The 18,820-nt window shown below is 50.1% G+C and overlaps 1 protein-coding gene across 2 annotated transcripts in view; it reads left to right on the plus strand.

Moving 5' to 3' along the window:
• PRRX1 (paired related homeobox 1) overlaps nucleotides 1-18,820 on the plus strand; it is a 73,601-nt gene that overhangs the window by 39,367 nt on the left and 15,414 nt on the right. For both annotated transcript variants that reach the window (XM_059146783.1, XM_059146782.1), the window contains exon 2: nucleotides 16,848-17,023. In XM_059146783.1, coding sequence (XP_059002766.1) covers nucleotides 16,848-17,023 — 176 coding nt within the window. The remainder of the gene's footprint in view (nucleotides 1-16,847; nucleotides 17,024-18,820) is intronic.

The raw sequence follows: 18,820 nt of genomic DNA on the forward strand, positions 1-18,820 counted from the left end.
ACTTTTTAGTAGTTTAGGAAGCAGATTTCTTAACCTCTGCATCCTTTCAGGACCTCTGTTTGTATGAGAGGCAAGCGGAGCCAAGCGTTTCCGAGTTGGGCTCTGTGGCCAGACTGGCAGGAGTCAGGGAGCCCAGCTCTGTGCCGTTGGTCAGGCTGCCCATCGTCTCTCTGCCTCAGCCTCTTCATCTGCAGCGTGGGGCTAATAATTACATAACCTCCCGGGGATGCAAAATGGACTATTCCACATAATGCACTTAACCTGGCAAACAGCAAGTACTCAGTGATTGTTAATCAAGGAATGTTTATTAAGCACCTACTTGGGAAGCCATATTTATCCAACATTAGATCCTAGAAAGTATGTAAAGGGTTACAAAATGTTGTCGCTGCCTTCAAAGTTTACAATGATGATGCCTTACTTATATGCCTAGTATTTTTAGAAAAGTCATCTTATTTGAACCTCACTTACCCATCCTTTCTGACATTTTGGACTTTGATTTTCTTTCACTGTTAAGTAAAACAAAACAAAACAAAACAAAAAACCCTGGCGCTTAGGAAGGATGAGGGAGTTTGCTGAGAGATGATGTGTGACAGAGACAGGACTGGCTCTCGGAGCTCTGCCTTCTTGCTGCCATTTCCAGTACACACCAGTGTCTCCGTTTAGTAGCTCCTGAGACAAACACGTAGAAAACAAAGACAAGAAGACAGTGCATGACAATGTGCTAATTGTATAAATCAAGCACTTTGTGCAATTAGGGGTAAAAAAAAAGGGCTAATTTGGTCTGGAGAAGCTGAGAAAAGTAAGATAAAATTTTTAAAAATTTTTAAAGATTTAATTATTTATTTGAAAGAGAGAGGGTGAGAGAGTGAGAGAACATGAGTGTGAGGGACAGAGGGAGAGAGAGCCTCAAGCAGATGCCGTGCTGAATGTGGAGCCCAACATGGGGCTCGTTCCCACAACCCTGAGATCATGAACTGGGCCAAAACCAAGAGTCAGACACCCAAGTGCCTGTGCCACCGAGGCACCCAAAATTAAAATTTTAATTAAAGGTTAAAGATAATGTACATGCCTACTGATCATTCTTTTTCTGAGTGTTACTAGAAGTTGGTTTTCCCTATATATGAAATTAAAGGTTACTTTACTTAGTTTTGCTAGCCACTATTAAATTATTAATGTTTTTTGTTACAACTATATTGTGCTCTTTTCTTATACCAAAAAGAGATTTGAAATATAGGTGACATAGCGTCTGTGAGGTGTTTTATGATCTTTGGAAGAAAGGCTCCGTAGAAATGCAAACTTTCAGCTCAAAAGTTATGAACAGAATTACACTGTCTCTCTCTAATGGAATTCTATTCTAACTACACTGAAAATAGAGTGGGGAACATAGATTTCTAGTTATTTTCCTGAGGTTCAACAATCTCTAGGGTGTGGTTAACTCCTGGCTTGAGACCACAGGAACACACTCCAAATACCCGTTGTCTCCAAAGGTTATGTAGAGTGCACGAGATGTAATTGATTCATTGGTCATTGGTCACTGTGGTCATTGTACAGCACCGTATGTATGCAAACATGCCTTCTTGGCTGTACTGTGCTCTTCAAGGAACCCTGAAAGGCAGGATACACTTCAGAAAGCCAGTGGCATACACCTTCCTGTCTTTTGTTTTAAGCTCCCACAAGGGATGATCTTGGCAAAACTCACCTTTGTGACAGTCTTTGTTGAAACAAATAAAATTAAACAGATTTGCATCAACAGATCTTCATCCTGTGTCCAGTAGACTATATACCAAACTTTTCTTAACCCTAAATGTTGGACTTTCTCACTTGGTCTGGATAATATATTGTTTTTCTGGATGTTCTCTTGGAAGAGGCATCGACTTGGATCTAATGAACAGGCCTAGATTCTGTTGTTCCTGGATCCTTTGTAACATTATTTTCCAGCCCTGTCATGAAACTGCTTTCTAGAGGGACCAATAAAACTTACCTAGTAGCTTGGTCTGGACTTTGAAAGAGATACAGCAAATGGTTCTAAAGGCTCACAGGTTACTTGGGTCCGAGTGAGCTGTTGTCACTTTGTAAGCGCTCAGAGTATAATGGAAGAGTACCCTTAGGAATTTACCTTTAATGCCCTCTCACTCTTTTTTTTTTGCGGGGGGGGGCGGGGAGGCACATTTCCTCCTCCATGTCTGCATTATGCAGCAGTGTGTGACTCCTTTGATAAAGTACTTGTACCAACCGGCACATCGTGGCAGTTGACTTCACTTGGAGCAGTACACTCTACCTTGTTTTTTTTATTTAAAAATTTTTTTAAATGTATTTCATGGCTTTTTAAAAAACTTTTATTTTATTTTTGTGTGTGTGGTTCCAAAATTCATTGTTTATGCCCCACACCCAGTGCTCCGTGCAATCCATGCCCTCCTTGATACCCACCGCCAGGCTCATCCTCCCCTTGACCCCTCCCCTCCAAAACCCTCACTTTGTTTCTCAGAGTCCAGTCTCTCATGGTTCATCTCCCCCTCTGATTTCCCCCAACTCCCTTCTTGCCTCCATCTCCCCATGTCCTCCATGCTATTTGTTATGCTCCACACATAAGTGAAACCATATGATAATTGACTCTCTCTGCTTGACTGATTTCACTCAGCATAATCTCTTCCAGTTCCGTCCATCTTGCTACAAAAGTTGGGTATTCGTCCTTTCTGATGGAGGCATCATACTCCTTAGTGTATATGGACCACATCTTCTTTATCCATTCGTCTGCTGAAGGGCATCTTGGTTCTTTCCACAGTTTGGTGACTGTGGCCATTGCTGCTATGAACACTGGGGTACAGGAGGCCGTTCTGTTTACTACGTCTGTATTTTTGGGGTAAATACTCAGTACTGCAATTTCAGGGTCACAGGGAAGCTCTATTTCAACTTTCTGAGGAATCTCCACACTGTTTTTCAAAGTGGCTGCACCAACTTGCATTTGTTTAAATCTTAAACATCTGAAATATCTATTTAAGATACTGTGGAGTTTTGGGGGGTTTTTTTGCTTGCAGCTGACTCCAGCTGGCACTGACCTCCCATGAGCCATTGTCTGGGAGCTGCTAACCTAGAAACTGATACATCAGAGCGAGTTACCAGACATCGCTGGCGTGAGACTAGGCAATGACGATAGGTCTCAGCAGTTTCGGTGGGCTCTCCGGAAAGCCCAAACCAGCCAGACCTTTCACAATGCCACAGGTTTGTCCTTTTCCCTGTGGGCCATTGGATCTGCTTCTCGTTCTCATGTTCATGGCACTGTTATAGCTCAACCCAGGATTTTCTGAGCTGAGTCACACGTCCACCGGTACGGACACCCACATATACCATGTACACACACATGCACACTGACATTTTATGAGAACTATGTCCTCCATCTTTCAGCATAAAATTATTTTAAAATTCCAGAACTTTGCAAAAGTGTTTTTCATCTTTGCTGCCTTCTCGATTGCTTGCATAACTGTCAAATCTGATTATTTTCTTTAAAAACTATTTAAAAGAAAATAAGCATCCATACAGTGTTGAAATGACTCTGTTATCCACAAAAATGCCCTGTAATGTTATTTAAAACATCAAGAACATTACACATTTGACTACAGAAGTCTGTAGTCATTGAATTATATAAACTGTAGTTAATCTGTGTTAAACTAATAGATGATAAAAATGGAGGTAAGTAATAAATAAGTATATTGTTCTTTACTCTGCAAATGTACAGATATATCCATTGGTCAAGTATTTGAAGAAGAATTTGTAAATTAAAATCCAGAAGAGATATTTGAAACAGTCTAATTCAGTGCCCCGTTTGACAGCAATAGAAATGGAAACACATTTGGCCAAGTTACCTTTTTTTTTAAAGATCTATTTATTTATTTGAGAGAGAGAGCAAGCGAGCATGAGTGGGGGGGGGGCAGAGGGAGAGGAGGGAGAATCTCAAGCAGACTCAGTGCGGAGCGCAGAGCCTGCCTCACAGCTTGATCTCGAGATCCCGAGATCATGACCTGAGCTGAGACCAAGAGTCGCCTCCTTCACCGAATGCACCCCCCAGGCGCCCCCCGCAAAGCTACCTTCTTGAGATGGCAGGACTTGGGGGGGGGGATCGTGTGACTTTTTAGGGACAGACAGGATGAAACTCACATTGTTTGACTTCTAATCCACTGGAGTGCCTCCCCCACCCCCGTTATATAAAGTTGTCTTAATGATAAAATTCTTGAAAAAAATTTTAAAACTATTGAATTGTAGAAAATGTGATAAAGGGTATAAAATCACTATTATACAAGTCTGCTGTGGGGCTCTGACAAATGAAAGAAAGTCTTTGATATTAGAAGAATGGGCTCCCTCCAGTCAGGTTACCATGTAGTGTTACCTGATCCCCACGCACCTATGGTGGCCAGCAAAGTCAGAGCCCGTTCATCTTGGGAAGAGCTGGGACCAGTCCTAAAACTAAAATGTCAAGGAAGGAAAATCAAAATCATAATAAATCAACCTGAGACTAACAGATCTGTAATAAAGGAAGATGTTTCCCGCTGCTGTCAAAGGAGGTATGATCACTGTCCCTAGAAAACCTTAGTATAGGAGTAACCAAATGAACAAATTGAAGGAGCCCAGCAAAGGTCTGCAGACATGTCTGGAAAGCAAAAATGGAGCATATTTCCACATAAGTAACTCCTGCTTGGGCTAGATAAAAAATCGTAAATACGTCGTTTAGGATGTCCCCACTTTTGCCTAAATCCACTATCATATATATACTTTCCTTTAACCAATTTATGGCAAACATTTTGTTTGTAAAATCTGATTTTCCAAAATCTCTTCCCCCACCGGCCCTCCTAATTAGGGTATGTCTTATAGGGTCCCCTGAATTCATAGAATCTTCCAGTTTATCCCTAAGATACTTTATTTTAAAGGTACTGGCTTCAGAGTAAGGTAATCAGGTCATTAAACGCTGTGTGATTTGAATTAGAGACACAGAGGAGAAGAGAAGAGGAAGAAAGCTGCCAACAAAAGTTCTATCAGTGCTTGGGAAATGGCTCTGCCATGGAATGACAGACCAGGCCGCCCCTTTTGTCCTTCCTCTTGCTTCCACACACTGCTCTCAAAGTCCTTTAATGAAAGTGATTTACAAATTTGAAAAAGTCTAAAGCTAGGAGAAACCTGAGATAAATAAATAAATCACTCAAGGAGGTGGAGGGCAGGATGCCTGCATTGACCCAGAAGGCACATTGGAAGCAGATGCCAAGGAAGAGAATCATTTAGGTGGATTGTTCTTACCCTTGGTCATCCTGCTTTTCTGGGTATCTCTTCCTCCCTCCCTCCCGGCTTTTTCTTCCTTTCTTTCTTCTTTCTTTTAGTAGACTCCAAACCTAGTGTGGAGCCCAGTGTGGGGCTTGAACTCACAACCCTGAGAGCAGACCTGAGCTGAGATCAAGAGTCAGAGGCTCAACCGACTGAACCACCCAGGTGCCTCTGGTTCTCTTTTCTTTTAATCAATAAGATTTGTCATGAGGTCTTTCCTCTATGCTGGCTTCTGCCTATTATGAGTTGAGGTATGACTTCTTCCTGCCAACACTCAGGAAGGGGGGGCTGGAAATGGTGACCATGACATGAGTCATAGTGACACACAGATTGCTCATAGGTTTCCACCCCAGGCAGACAGAATCACCTAATGACAAGGAGTTCTTCAGGGCTGTTCAACAACAGGGACATGATTCAGTAGAATAAGATTATTCCACATGAATTTTTGAGCGTTTTGCCCGAAACCCCTTTTTTTCCCCCTCATGTGACCTTAGTGCAGCAGCTTCCTTCCTAGTTAAAAGAGTCACACATCCTTGGAGGGGAAATCACTATATAATTAAGGTTTAGGTGTGCTTGGCTGGCAGTCATGTCGCTGTAGGCTGGAGAATGAAGTCGCTGGCTTTTGCCCAAGCTCCTTTGCCAGTGAAAGGGAACAGAAAACACAGTGACTAGAAAGAACTAATTACAAGAAAATACAACCTGAAGCTAAACATAATTTTTGGCACATAGAAATGAGTGTGCCAGGACATGTCTAAAATGGTCAGGCGTTCCATAGGTGTCATCATTATCAAAGCCAAATGTTTGTTGGGTGCTGCTACGAAGTACAGGCCGCCATTCTCTAGGCTTTGCTCACCTGCCTCCGAGGCTCGCCTTCTAATTTGGGGAGATAATTACTGATGTAAAGTCTTGCACAGAGAAAGTACATGAAAAGCCTGGGTAACACATGCTCCTGGGATTTATGCGTCTCATAAACAATGCAGTAAACCTTCATTTCAGGAAAATTTGTGTGCCAAGGCTTTCCAGAAACTCACCCCAGAAGGGGCTGTCAGATTTGGTGGCTGCATGTGAGTTGATCAGGGTGTGTCAAATAGGCATTTTCTCTGTTCTTTTTTAGATTTTATTTATTTATTTGAGAGAGAGAGCATGAGCAGGGGAGGGGCGAGGGAGAGGGAGAAGCCAACTCCCCAACAAGCAGGGAGCCCAAGATCATGATTGGAGCTGAAGGCAGACGCTTAACCGACTGAGCCCCCCCAGGTGCCCCCCAGATAGGCATCTCACCCGGCACCACTGACATATCCATTCTGTCATTCCAAAGAAGGGCCTCGGTGTGCCAGGATGCTGGGATAGGCAGTTAATAAGTCAGAAAAGGTTCATCACGGAGCTCGTAGTCTAGTGCGACGGTCAGCAGCCGTAATCGCATTTGGTCCGAAGTGTTGCTAGAAGGCAGGTGTTTCAGATGCTGGATGGAGGACCACGAGGGGAAGGCTGCTTCTGGCTGGCGATCAGAGAAGGTCCCTGGGATTGCTGACAGGTGACTGAGGCTTGGAGGAGGACAAGGAACCATCGAGATAAAGACTCAATGGCTACAAGTAAGGCCTAGGATGTGTTGTCAGGTGGAATCAAGGCCAAAGGAGAACAGAAAGGAAAGACAAAAGGTCACCACGTCCGCAGCACAGCTAGAGTGGGGTGACTGGAGGACATGTCACAGCGTGGCTGAGAGAGGGACTTCAGCGAGACAGAGGAAGCCTCGGCAGACCGTCTTCTGACCTACCTCCCGTGCCGCTGTCTCTGCCCTCCTCCCTGGCCCGTTACTGGCTCTGCCGGCCGCCACCCCGACGGGGGTATCTTTTTGTTACCATCACTTCACTTTTCAAGTACTTGCGACTTCTTTCCCCACACCAGCGATAAAGTTCTTGAAGGCAGACTACACGTCCGATCATTTCTCTGTATCTCGTCGAGTGCCTCTCTGCCCAGCATGCTTCCCACGCTCAATAAATATGTGTCCAAATGCATGAACCAGGTGTGAAAGTTCAGGATTGATGTGACCACCGTTAGTGACCTCAGTTTGGGGATTAGCCTAAGCTGGTTGATACAGACACTGTCAGTTCACCCGTGGTCAGGAGGTCAAGGCTGGTAGGAGAAAGAAGAGAAATAGTCATTCTCATTTCTGTCTGCTAATTTCAAGTCTCTTAGAAACCTTCTGGTTTCCTCTTTCTCTGCACTGTGTTTATAGGTGAACTTGGTTCTTTTAAAATGGAGTCATGCTGCTTCCAGCTTGGAGACTGATCTCTGTAGGGGGCTCTGGGTATGGAGGAACAGGCCATCACCTGGGCTGTTCCCAAGCATGGGTGACAGTAGCCCTCATCCACTCTGTCCCCAGCCAAAGGTGTTCTCAAACGAAGACAAATCGAGACAAAGCAAACCAAAAACACAACAATAACCACAAAAGGACAAGATTCAGCCACTGCCTTAAATAAGCTATGATTGAAAGTTGTCTGTTGGACTAGTTACGGAAAATACAAAACAAACCTACAAACCCGTGGTGCTGGATCTGGAGGAGATCTTAGTCACTGGGTCCAAACTTGTGATTTTGCCATAAGGACGCTGAGGCCCAACGTCACAGATTTGACCAGTAATCCTGCTGGGTTAGAATCTGAGCCTCCTGATTGTCCCTTACCCCCACCCCCGCCGAGCCCTTTCTACATTGTTCCACAGAGAATTTAAAACAAAATAGAAGAAGTGTGTATGTCTGATTGTGACAATTTTAAAAACGTGTGTTGTTCCTATCTTGTATTTTACAACCCGTTTTACAGACAAGATTGAAACGCAGAGATGTTACGGTGCGGCCTCTTCCTCCACAAAATACTGAGCTTAAATCGCTCTTTACATTTGGCTCTTCTTATTCCTAAAAGGGAATTTTAGGGGTTTCTGGGTAGCCCAGCCGGTTAAGCATCCGACTCTCAGCTTTGGCTCAGGCCTTGACCTCCGGGTCCCGGAACCGAGCACAGCGTCGGGCTGCATGCTCAGCGGGGAGTCTGTGGGAGATTCTCTCTCTTCCTCTCCCCTGGCCTCCAACTCAGGGGCACGCTGTCTCTCGCTGAAATAAATACATGAACCGGAAAGAAGAGAGAGACAGAATTTAATTTCCTTCCACTTAAACATCATTGGAAAACAGCAAGCCTCTTCTGTTGACTGCACTAGCAGAGTCCGGGCTCCACAGCGGTCCGACGTCTAAGACTGGAAAAACTGCCGCGAGGGGCTGCAGTTCTCTACGGGCCCCTCTTGGACTCTGTCTGGTGTCAGCACAAAATCACCCTGGTTCCTTCTCCTCTTGCAGGGAGAAGTGAATTTCCTGTTCCCTGTGGCTTTCTGTGCTGTAGGCTGCTTGTGCTACAGTTAAAACTTGAGACGAAAGAAAAAGAGAGAAACAACTTGAGATGAAGAAGTTAAGGAAGTGAAATCCTGTCTCTCTTCTCAGGTTTTCAAATGCCCACGACAGCCTCTCCATTGTGTTTTCTCCAGCGAAGAGTCTTGCTGCGTCACCGCGGTTCTTCCAAGGCCCGAGCTTCGTCACTAACTGTGCGTGTCTCTGCTGCTCTCGCTTTCAGCTGTGCTTTTTTAAAAATCTGCTTTTTCCCCAGATTTGTCTTTAGAACCTTAAAATGTATTACCCCTCTTCCCCCAAAAATGAATCATTAAAAAATACGACTCAGAGTGGTTACCTCCCATGAAGACACCAATTTCTGCGGCTAATGTCAAGATTGATGTTGTGTCTCTTTCAAAGTGACAACAGTCTCGCTACAGAGGAGAAGGGCCATGGGCAGAAGGCAGGACCTTACTCATCTAGAGCTCGGTAATCCTGCTCGAATACCCGGGCTCTCGTGGGGACCACACACCTGGAATATGGCAAGTTTAGAAAGCTCTTAAAATCTCAGTCAGAACTCACTCTTTTCCCAGAGCTTTGCCTTTCTTGGTTTTCTTCTCATCCTGTTGGCATTTACCAAAGGGCTCAGATATTTAGGGGGAAAAAAATCACTGAATAAATATTGAGTAATATGACCCAAGATTCATGTTTTTAGACATGGGGCAACCAAATTAGTCAACCCAAGGCATACCGGCTGGGAAATCACTGAATTTTCAGAGCCGGGCTTAGCCCTTGGTCTTCTTCCTGTTTCCTGTCTTTTTTTTTTTTTTTTTTTTCCTTTCTACTTCATTTCTAGTGAGATTACTTGTTAAAAGTGCCCGTGGCTTACCTGTCTTTGAGTGTAGAATCTGCCTGCTTTCTGAACGTTTCCCCAAAATCTGAACTGAGAAAGGAAAATTGTCTTCTTAGAAAGCCAGGAGTTGACTAGCAGAAAGAATGTCCCAAATGGGGCTTTTCAGACAAACGTCTGTGCATGACTTCTGTGATGCAATTTTGGATCTACCACCACATCTCAGATCTTGACTCTTAAAGCTTTTGTTCGTTTGTCAAGCTCCGTAGATCTCACTCCGTGGTCCAGTAGCCAAAATCAAACCAACGAAGCGGCGTCACATATGTGGGTGGTTTTCTCACTTTCTCTGCAGTTTCGCTGTGATAGAAATCTTCCCAATTAAATACCAACAAACAGTGAACAGAAGGAAAAAAAGAAACAACAGCGGTGGCTTTGAGCAGTCAGTCTGTCTCTGAGGAGAAACCATGCTAGCGGCGGTGGCCGTGAAGCCTGCCCTTGCCCGTGCCTCTCCGGTGCCAGACCGCGTGCCTGCCACGTGCGCATCGCGCTGTCCGATGACCCAAGAAAGCAGGTCGTCTTACCTCCGTTTTACTGTTTTGTAAACTGAGGCTCGGAGAAGGAAGGTGGCTTATCCAAGGCCACGCAGTCAGTCAGAAGCTGGACCTGTGGGAGAGCACGGGTTGTCTCGGTTCCCAAGCCGGTTCACCTTCCCTTCTCCTCCGCGCCGTGCCCCCTGCCAATGGCTGTTCAGTTGGCGCTGATGGAAAGACTCTCGTTTTCCGGTTTTTTTTGTTTGTTTTGTTTTTTGACATCTAGAAATGACTTGAAAGTAGGTAAATAGGTAATTCATCCGTAAAGAAATTGGGAGTAGGTTACATATCTGAAGCCAGGATTTGATTTTATTTTTCATACAAGAGAACGTATTTGTTGGGTAATTGAAGTCCTGTAGTAATAATTCCGGTACATGAGTATTTTACATCTGATCCTCCGTTCGTGTCTACTGAGCACTGAATGCAAACATACATGTCGTACTTCGAGTTTACAGTCAGAAGGAGACTCAGAGTCACACGGCAGGTCCCAGCAGGATGGAAAGGATGCATCGAGTCCCAGGAGAGAGCCAGGGTTCCAGCACGGGGCTGCTTGGGGAGGCTTTACGTCGGCTCTCCTTGGGGTTCCAATCCGGAATCCTTTCAGAGAAACGTCCTAAGAGAGTTAAAGTAGATGAGGTGATCCTGAGCTGTGGCTCTCTGGGAAAGGCTCTGGCCTGGAGAGGTGCGAGTGAACCCATGAGACAGAGTCAAAAGCAGCACAGGTCCCACGAGGACACCTCTGGCCCTGCAGGCTTCTGTCTTCTGAAGGATCGTCCGCTGTGCTGAGAGTGCTGAACTCTGAGTTGTCTCCACGTGAAACCATGGTAGCTTTACACAGAGCGACTGACTCAGCTTTGGGGGCAAAACTATTACAAATAATATTGTACACTTTTAAGAGCATTTTATTCTCCAAAGGATGTATGTCCCCAAAATTATATCTGAGGTGTTTTCATGCTATCTTCTAAGGCTTAGGACTGACACTTGACTAAAAATAAATAGTGTTATTTGCCAAGTTGACCGTAAAGAAAGAAATTTGCATGTCAAGGACCATGACGCAAAGTTCAAGGTCCGGCAGCTGCAATGTGACCAGCGCTGCCCCACAGCCGGGCCTCTGTGTCGGGACTCCGTGGTGGAGGAGTTCAGCTGTGCTGTTGACAAGGCATGGGTGCTCCGTTAAACTTGGCTTTGGTCATCGTGATGCGCTAGGCTTGGTCTACACTGCAACAGCCATCCCAGTGAAATGACCCATGTGCCATTTATCGGGCACATATTAAAAGGACACAGTCCTAATTGCAATTGGAGCTTAGTGTAACTAAAGAAACTCAAATGAATGCCGCCGCTGTATCTTGCTGCTTTTCATAGGCCTTGCAAGAAAAGCTAAGCAGTTTTTAGTGGCTTTTGCAATTACACTTCCCTTCAATTTTCCAAAGGTTGCAGGGCCCGAACCGCACAAATCCCATTAAAGTAAGTAGTTGTTGTGCAATGTAAGTTCCTTTGAACACATTCTTCAATGCCCATAAAATGATCAGCGGGCTGCTCTGGAGATCCGCTCGCCTGCCATGTTTTCAACCAAAAGGAAGAAGGCAGGCTTTGATGTGGTGGTTGGTCTCTGCTACTGAAGCTGGCGTTTTATCTTCTTGCATCAGATTTCTTTCCAAATTGATGTGACTCAGGCATACGAAACACATTTTTCTTCAGATTTTATTCCTAAAATATGTTTTTGCTGTACCTTTAAATTACATTTGGCTTACCTATTTGGAATTTCCAAGGCTTCTCCCACCAGATGCAGAGCAGAAGAGGGTCGGGGTCTTTGGGAGCTAAGGGAAGCCCGCCTGGCGAGTGCGAGGCCGTCGGGAGCTGGGGTCGCCCGTGCTACCCGGTCCCCGGTCAGAGGACCGACCTCCTCACGTCGTCTTCCCCACCCAGCCTTCAGGGCAGCTTGGCAGCCAGATGTGGGGTCCCCTGTGATTGCAGCCCTGGGGACGCACAGACCTATTGTTCCCTTTACCTTGTACTTGAACGTAGGGGGCCTCCCACTGAGGACTCGGAGCGACGCTCCCATGTGTTCTCATCCGCATCCGTCACAAGGGCCGTTCCTTTTAACATCTCGTTCTCACCAGTGTTTCTCCTTGTTGGAACTCTTCCTTTATCTTGGAGCCTCTTTTCTACTATGGAATAAAAATGAAGGACGAATTTCTTCATTCACGAAGGAATCAGAACCACACAGCTCCTCCCATCTCTACTAACCTGTCTGAAGAAGAGAGAGTGAAGGTTCTGTCCTCCACGGGTAAAGTTATCCAAAAACAAAAGATACCGTTAACCCAGTGATTTGCTAGAAACTGTTAAAAAGAATAATTGGGAATTCAGAAATTATTCAGCCTTCAAAACTTCAGGTGAATCACCAAAGTTCTAAGTTTCTGGGACTGCATTTATGCCACAACATGACCATGACTGTTTCAAGATTTTATTGTCTCATCATTTATCAAGAGACCCTCAGTCATTTCCACAGGAATGTGGAGCACACAGAGGTGACATAACATTGACTCAGAGAACTGAACCATCATTTTTTTAAGTGTTTGATGACACACTAAAATATATGTAGGGATTAAGAGAATGGAGTGATAGTATGGATGGAAATTACCGCAGCGTCTTAGAGGAGGTCACACTGGGACGCATCATACAAAACGGGGGTTTTGAACTGTGTCCTGAAGGGAACGGAAGTGAGCGCTAATAAGGAAGCAGAGAGAAGACGGAAAGCGGGGTTTGCTACTTCGTAAAGACCTGCTCCTGTGTGACTGATGAAGCGGAGAGGAGCGGAGGCCATGGAGAAAGAAACTTCGAGAACATTTGGATCATCTGCTCTTCCAGATGAGAGAGCTGACAGTTCTGTGACTCTTCTGGTAGGAATGACACCGCGTGACACACAGGGACCCTCTCTCTTAGACCCTCTTTGTAGAATTCATGTGGAAAAGCCTGCATTTCCTACAACATCTCCCCAGGGTTGTGGTTTCGTCTGTGCCTCTGATGCTTCACACACGTCACCGCGGTCACTTGCCCTGGAGGCCGCAGCGGGCTTGGCAGGGCAGGCGTCCAGCTCCGGCTCCGGCACACCGGGTCGTGATTTGCGGGAATTCTCGCTTCCTTCTTCGAGCCTTCATGACGCTCCTCTGTAAAATAAGAGCGTGGGCGCTCACAGCGTCTTCGGCTTCCTGTGGTGCCAGTGTTCTGGGACTCATGATTCCACGTGAAAGTACACCGGCTCACAGGGCCATTTTGCTTTTTTTTTTTCAATTAGGAAACGTGGCCGTAACTGTATACTGGCAATTTACTCCATCATCCACAACACACATAAAAATACATAATCATTCACAAAACCCACAAATGCCTCGCATCAGAAATACTACGACTTTGATAAAGTCGCACCCGCGCCCTCTGTGGTTATCCCGCAGCTCGGTGTGACCCGCCCACGCCAGAACCCCAAAGCCTGAGACGCCCCCGATGTCCAGTTGGACACTGGTGTCCTTGGGCAGCATGTGTTAAAACCGACCTGCCCCGGGACTGGTTTTACAGGAAAGACGACCCCTTCCAACCACACACACGTGACCGCCTCCCCGTCTCTCAGCCGGCGTCCAGAATCTGCGAGAAAGGGCTTCTCACAGGCGCTGCGAACGAGGCCTTTGTAAAGCTCTGCGACCTGCACCGCTCTTCTCGGGCGCCCAGGGGCCTGGGTTGAGTCCTGTCTTCTCCCGTCTTCTGTGTTCTTGGAGGAAAACAGCTTGTGGCGGGTGAGCAAAGACAGCCGAGCCCATGGGCTGCCGCTCGAGCTGTTCGACGCATCGTCTCGTCCCGTTAGGCCGGCGCTAGAGAGGGCGTTTGCCAGATCCAGGCTCCTCGGACCCGTTATTTGTGTGTCTTTTCTCACCTTCAGCATGCCCCGGGCCAGTGTTTTCATTTGTTAAAAACAACAAGAACATTCACTGGGAAGCGTTTGCTGGCCTTGTGTCAGGTCATCCTAGCTATTTATTCTGTGTCATAAACTATAATTCTCCATTTCCCTTGCTCCCACGTCAGGGAGCTGGTGGTTTCTTGTGGACAGTCAGTGGAATCTGAGCGAACGGTGGAAGGTTTTAAAGAACTACCAAGAGGTTATGTAGCAGGTTGTAGGGCTAAGAACCAAACATAAAATATTCTTGTTCTTGATCATGGTTTGGCAGCACAAAAAGAAAAGGCTCATAAAACAGCATAAAGAATTTAGAATGTGTGGCTCTATCAGAGAAAGACTTCTCTTTGAGGGAAACAAACCAACCGTAGGACTGGCTTTATAAGGGGTTTCCTTCATGTGAATAAACGTAATCATCCAGGGTCTGTCTGATCGGTCTCAGTCCGGGGCAGGATGGAATCTACAGGTTTTTTCCTGAGCTGCGTTTGAGAGGAGCACGAAATGCACATTGTGCTGCCGTCAGAAAGGCCCGGATGACCTAGAGAGACTGAAGTACAAGCCATATAAAGCTAGACAGGAAGACTGGGGAAAGAGAATGGAAACCACAGGAAAGACTCCAAATATTTAAGTACGAAGGAGAACACAGAGGTAGGGCCCCTGCTGAGCACTGTCTGACCCAGACTTTGGTTCTAGTGTGGATGTGGCTGTGGCTGGTTCTGCTGATAGGTGAACAGTGGTACAATCGGGCTGTGGTAGGCCTCGATCGGTCCCCGAATTCGCACTCGTTCAACTGGCTCTCATGTCAGGGTGCTGCGGAAATGACATTCTTACCGAAAGTGTCACAGCAGCTTCTTTGACGCAAGGCTCCTGGGAACACAAAGGGAACAAAGCCAGGGAGGTGGTCGACTGTGAACATGACCCTAAAACAGAAGGAGTAAGTGTCAGTTCTTCTTAGCCGGGGGAATGGAATTGGGATTATATGGGTTTTTCAGCAGAAACCCAAAAAGACAAGGACATTTCAAGTTCAACAAGCACGAGCTCTCTCCGGGTGCTTGAAACACCCCGAGGAAACGTGGGGTCTCCGCTCAGCCCTCAGGGAAAAGGGGTCTCTGAGCAAAACCACTTGGAGGCCTCAGTTGTCAGGCACTGAGGGATCCGGGCTGGGGGATCCTAGATATAAGCTGCACTTTGAATCCACATCCAAATGTAGACCGTGCCCTCAGTTTGTGACAAGAATAATATTACAGCTCAGGCAGGTATCAGTTCTCTTGAGGATCCGGATTCATGCTAGTTGCTTTTACTTATTTTGTAAGTAGGCTCTGGCCCCGCTGGGAGCCCAGTGCTGGGCTTGAACTCATGTCTCTGAGATCAGGACCCGAGCTGAGATCAGGAGTCCACGCTTCAGCAACTGAGCGGGGGCTTTCTTGAGTGTGTTGTGTGTCTCTGGCCAGAGGATCAGGAGACGTCGAGTGCTGGGAAAAGACCCAGGAGCTCATCCAGCGTGTGGAGCCGGGGCCAAGCTCCTCTCTCCGTCTGTCCCCGCTCTCGTCTGTCTGTCTCCCGCCAGGCTGGGAGTCCGCGGGGAGGGCAGCGGGAGTGGAAGTCCAGCTCCTCCGGCGGAGCACGTGTCTCAGGCTCCGCACCCCTGCGCTGGACATCTCTGGGCGCAGCATGGCCTCCGCAGGTGGCCCGGCCTCCCGGGACGGCTCGCTGGGGGCGGCGGTGCCGCTGGTGTTGGCTCAGCTTCCCGCATCCATCGGTGCCGGCTCGGGCGGGGGGGAGGGGGGGACCCACCATCCTCTCGCCTCATGCGCGGGCTGGGTGAGCCGCTTGCCAAGGTGTGTTTGGGGGAATCGACAGGAAAACAGGTGAAAACTTGGGGTCACGATTCCCCAGAGGTCCTGGGCGAGACTGTTCCAGAGATCTTGAGGTCTGGTCCCGGCCGGGGTCCTCATCCGGGGAGCCTCAGGCCCGTGCTGGCTGGGGGGCGGGTGTGGGGGCGCCTCCCTGATCTGGGCCCAGGCTTCGGCCGCCGCCCTTAGCAGAGCACTGAGCCTCGAGCACAGGAGTTAGGAATGACTCGGTGTCCCCGGAGAACGCGTGGGGAAACGGGAATCGTCGTCCTCACCAGTTTGAGTCACTCCGCATTCGTGGTTGGTTGGTTTTTAAGGTTTTATTTATTTGGCAGAGATCACAAGCAGGCAGAGAGGCAGGCATGGGGGCAGGGGAAGCAGGCTCCTCACTTAGCAGAGAGCCCGATGCGGGGCTCGATCCCAGGACCCTGAGATCATGACCTGAGCCGAAGGCAGAGGCTTAACCACTGCGCCGCCCAGGCTCCCCCGGGCTCGTGACTCCGTGGGTGCGTTAACGAGAAGGAGCCAGAGTTGTGGTTTCCTTGGGAGGACCCTGTGCTGAGGATCACGAGGCGCATCAGGCAGCTCAGGCCCCCGGAACGTCCTGTCCTCCGGCATCTCCGCAGAAGCCCGGGGAACGCGGCGGCAGGGAGGTGTCCGCGGCCGCGGGGGCAGAGCCGGCGTCCGGGAGCGCGCGGTCTCCCGACGGCTGGGGCTGGTCCGGGGGTGCAGGCGGCCCAGACGGCAGGACCGCGGGGCTCGCCGGCGCCCGAACTCATGGCCCCGGGGCCCGCCGCGCCCGCGCGCTGGGAGGGACGCTGGGCTCCAACAGGGCAGGGAGGAAGGGGGCGCGGGGCGCGGCGTCTCCCCGCGGGCGCTCCGGAGGGGCTGGCCGGGGACCCCCGCGACCGTCGCTGCTCAGCCTCGGTTTCTCCCGCCGCAGGTGACCCGCTGAACTCGGAGGAGAAGAAGAAGAGGAAGCAGCGGCGGAACCGCACCACGTTCAACAGCAGCCAGCTGCAGGCGCTGGAGCGCGTGTTCGAGCGCACGCACTACCCCGACGCCTTCGTGCGCGAGGACCTGGCGCGCCGCGTCAACCTCACCGAGGCCCGAGTGCAGGTACCGCGGCGCCGGCCGCTCCAGGGGCCGCCGGGGGCGCGACCAGACCCGGTTCTGCGGGCAGCGGAGCCTTTTATTTGCTCTTAAGGTTTTATTCATTGATTTGCGAGAGGGCGGGCGCCGGCGGGCACCGGCGGGCGGGGGAGGCGGGGCCGAACCCCGCGTGGGCCTCGACCGCAGGCCCCGGGATCGTGGCCCCAGGGGCGGCAGGCGCTTTGCCGACGGAGCCACGGGCGTCCCCGCGCAGGATTTCCACGGACCCGCTGCGAGCCCTTCGGTGGGCGGCCGTACCCCGCTTCGGGGCGCGCCCCGCGGCTGCCGGCCCTGCGGAGCCGGCGACCCGCGTTGTTTTCCGAGCGACTGACTCGACACCACCCCCCGCACCTCATCTCCTGCTGCTGCTTTCGGGGTGACCAGACGGGCGGGCGACTTGGGGGTGCGCCCTGCCGGGAGCGGACGCGAGCGCAGCGGGAGCCGCCCGGAAGCCCGTGTAGGGGCGACTCCGTGCTCTGTGCAGGGGGAAGGCAGCGCGCGGGGCAGCGCAGGGGGCAGCGCAGGGGCAGCGCGGCCTACGACGTCCTCGCGGGGCCGCTTGGCCGCCCTGACATCACGCGGCGGGATTCGTGACGACGACAATCGCCCCGTCGCCAGCACTTCTGGAACCCTCTGTGCCAAGTGCGGTTCTAAGGCCTTTACGTGACCTGGTCTGCTCACTCGTCAGGGCGCTGGCGGACGCCCCTCGCCTTGCAGATGTGGACACTGAGGCACAGAGAGCTTGGAGCGTCCCCCCGGCGTCGCACAGCCGGCGAGCGGCTCGGCCGGGACCTGAAAGCAGACCCAGCTCAGGCTTTCAAGCCCCAGAGGAGACGCGGAGTGAGGCGGCGTCTCCCGGCCGAGGGCTCCTTGTCTGGCTGCGTTGCTGTCGCGGCCGCAGGTGATGACCTCGGTGTCCTCCGGAGCTGGCCGCGCTGCCGGCTGACAAGGGCGGGCGCGGATCCGGCCCATCCGTCCTGTCCGCTCGAGGAAATGGTCCCAAGTGTTTGTGCTCAGTCCCGGCTTGAGGGATTTCTTTCTGCGTGTGACAGATCTCTGGACCGGCAGGACTGGGGCGAGACCCCCCAGAGCATGGAGGTGGCAACTGTGTCTGTGCCACGAGGCGCTATATACCTCGAGGGACGCTTGAGTCGATGGAGAGGGCCCTGGAGGGCCCTTCCACCCGAGGGGAACCTTGGCCAGAGCCGCCCCATAGGGAAGCGGTGACTCCACCTTGAAGGGCCACCCTGGGAGGAGACAGAGGTCAGCGACAGGGAAGATTGTCTAGACCCCTGCCCGCATGGGGGCGAGGCCCTCAGCACTGCCTGGCGGTCCCTCCCTGCTGGGGTGAGAGGGACCCACGGGGTCTGCAGAGACGAGACTCCGCTGTGTCGTCCCGTCCGCCAGCCCAAGCACAGCCCCGAGGTTTGCCTTCCCGCGGCCTCTGCCCCACGCTGCCCTCCGCGGTGCTCCAAACGCGCTCTGCGCTTCCACCTTAATCCCTTCCTCTCCCTTCACACCCGCTGCCTCTTCTGTGCCCCGGGCCTTGGCCCGCCGCGGTGTAGTGAGTCATTTTAGACCCGCAGCTCCTTGAAGCGCCACTTGGACTGGCACAGAAGGGCACCCGGACAGGCCGTGCTGGCATCGTCCTTCCTTCAACGTGGAAGAGCGGCTCGTGAGCCGGTCCTGCCCCGGTACAGCGACAAACAAAGGCTTTCTTAGACGCTGAAACTACTCGCTCTTCCTGCTCTCTCACCCCACTGT

Source organism: Mustela lutreola, chromosome 14, assembly GCF_030435805.1.
Source record: "Mustela lutreola isolate mMusLut2 chromosome 14, mMusLut2.pri, whole genome shotgun sequence".
NCBI lineage: Eukaryota > Metazoa > Chordata > Mammalia > Carnivora > Mustelidae > Mustela > Mustela lutreola.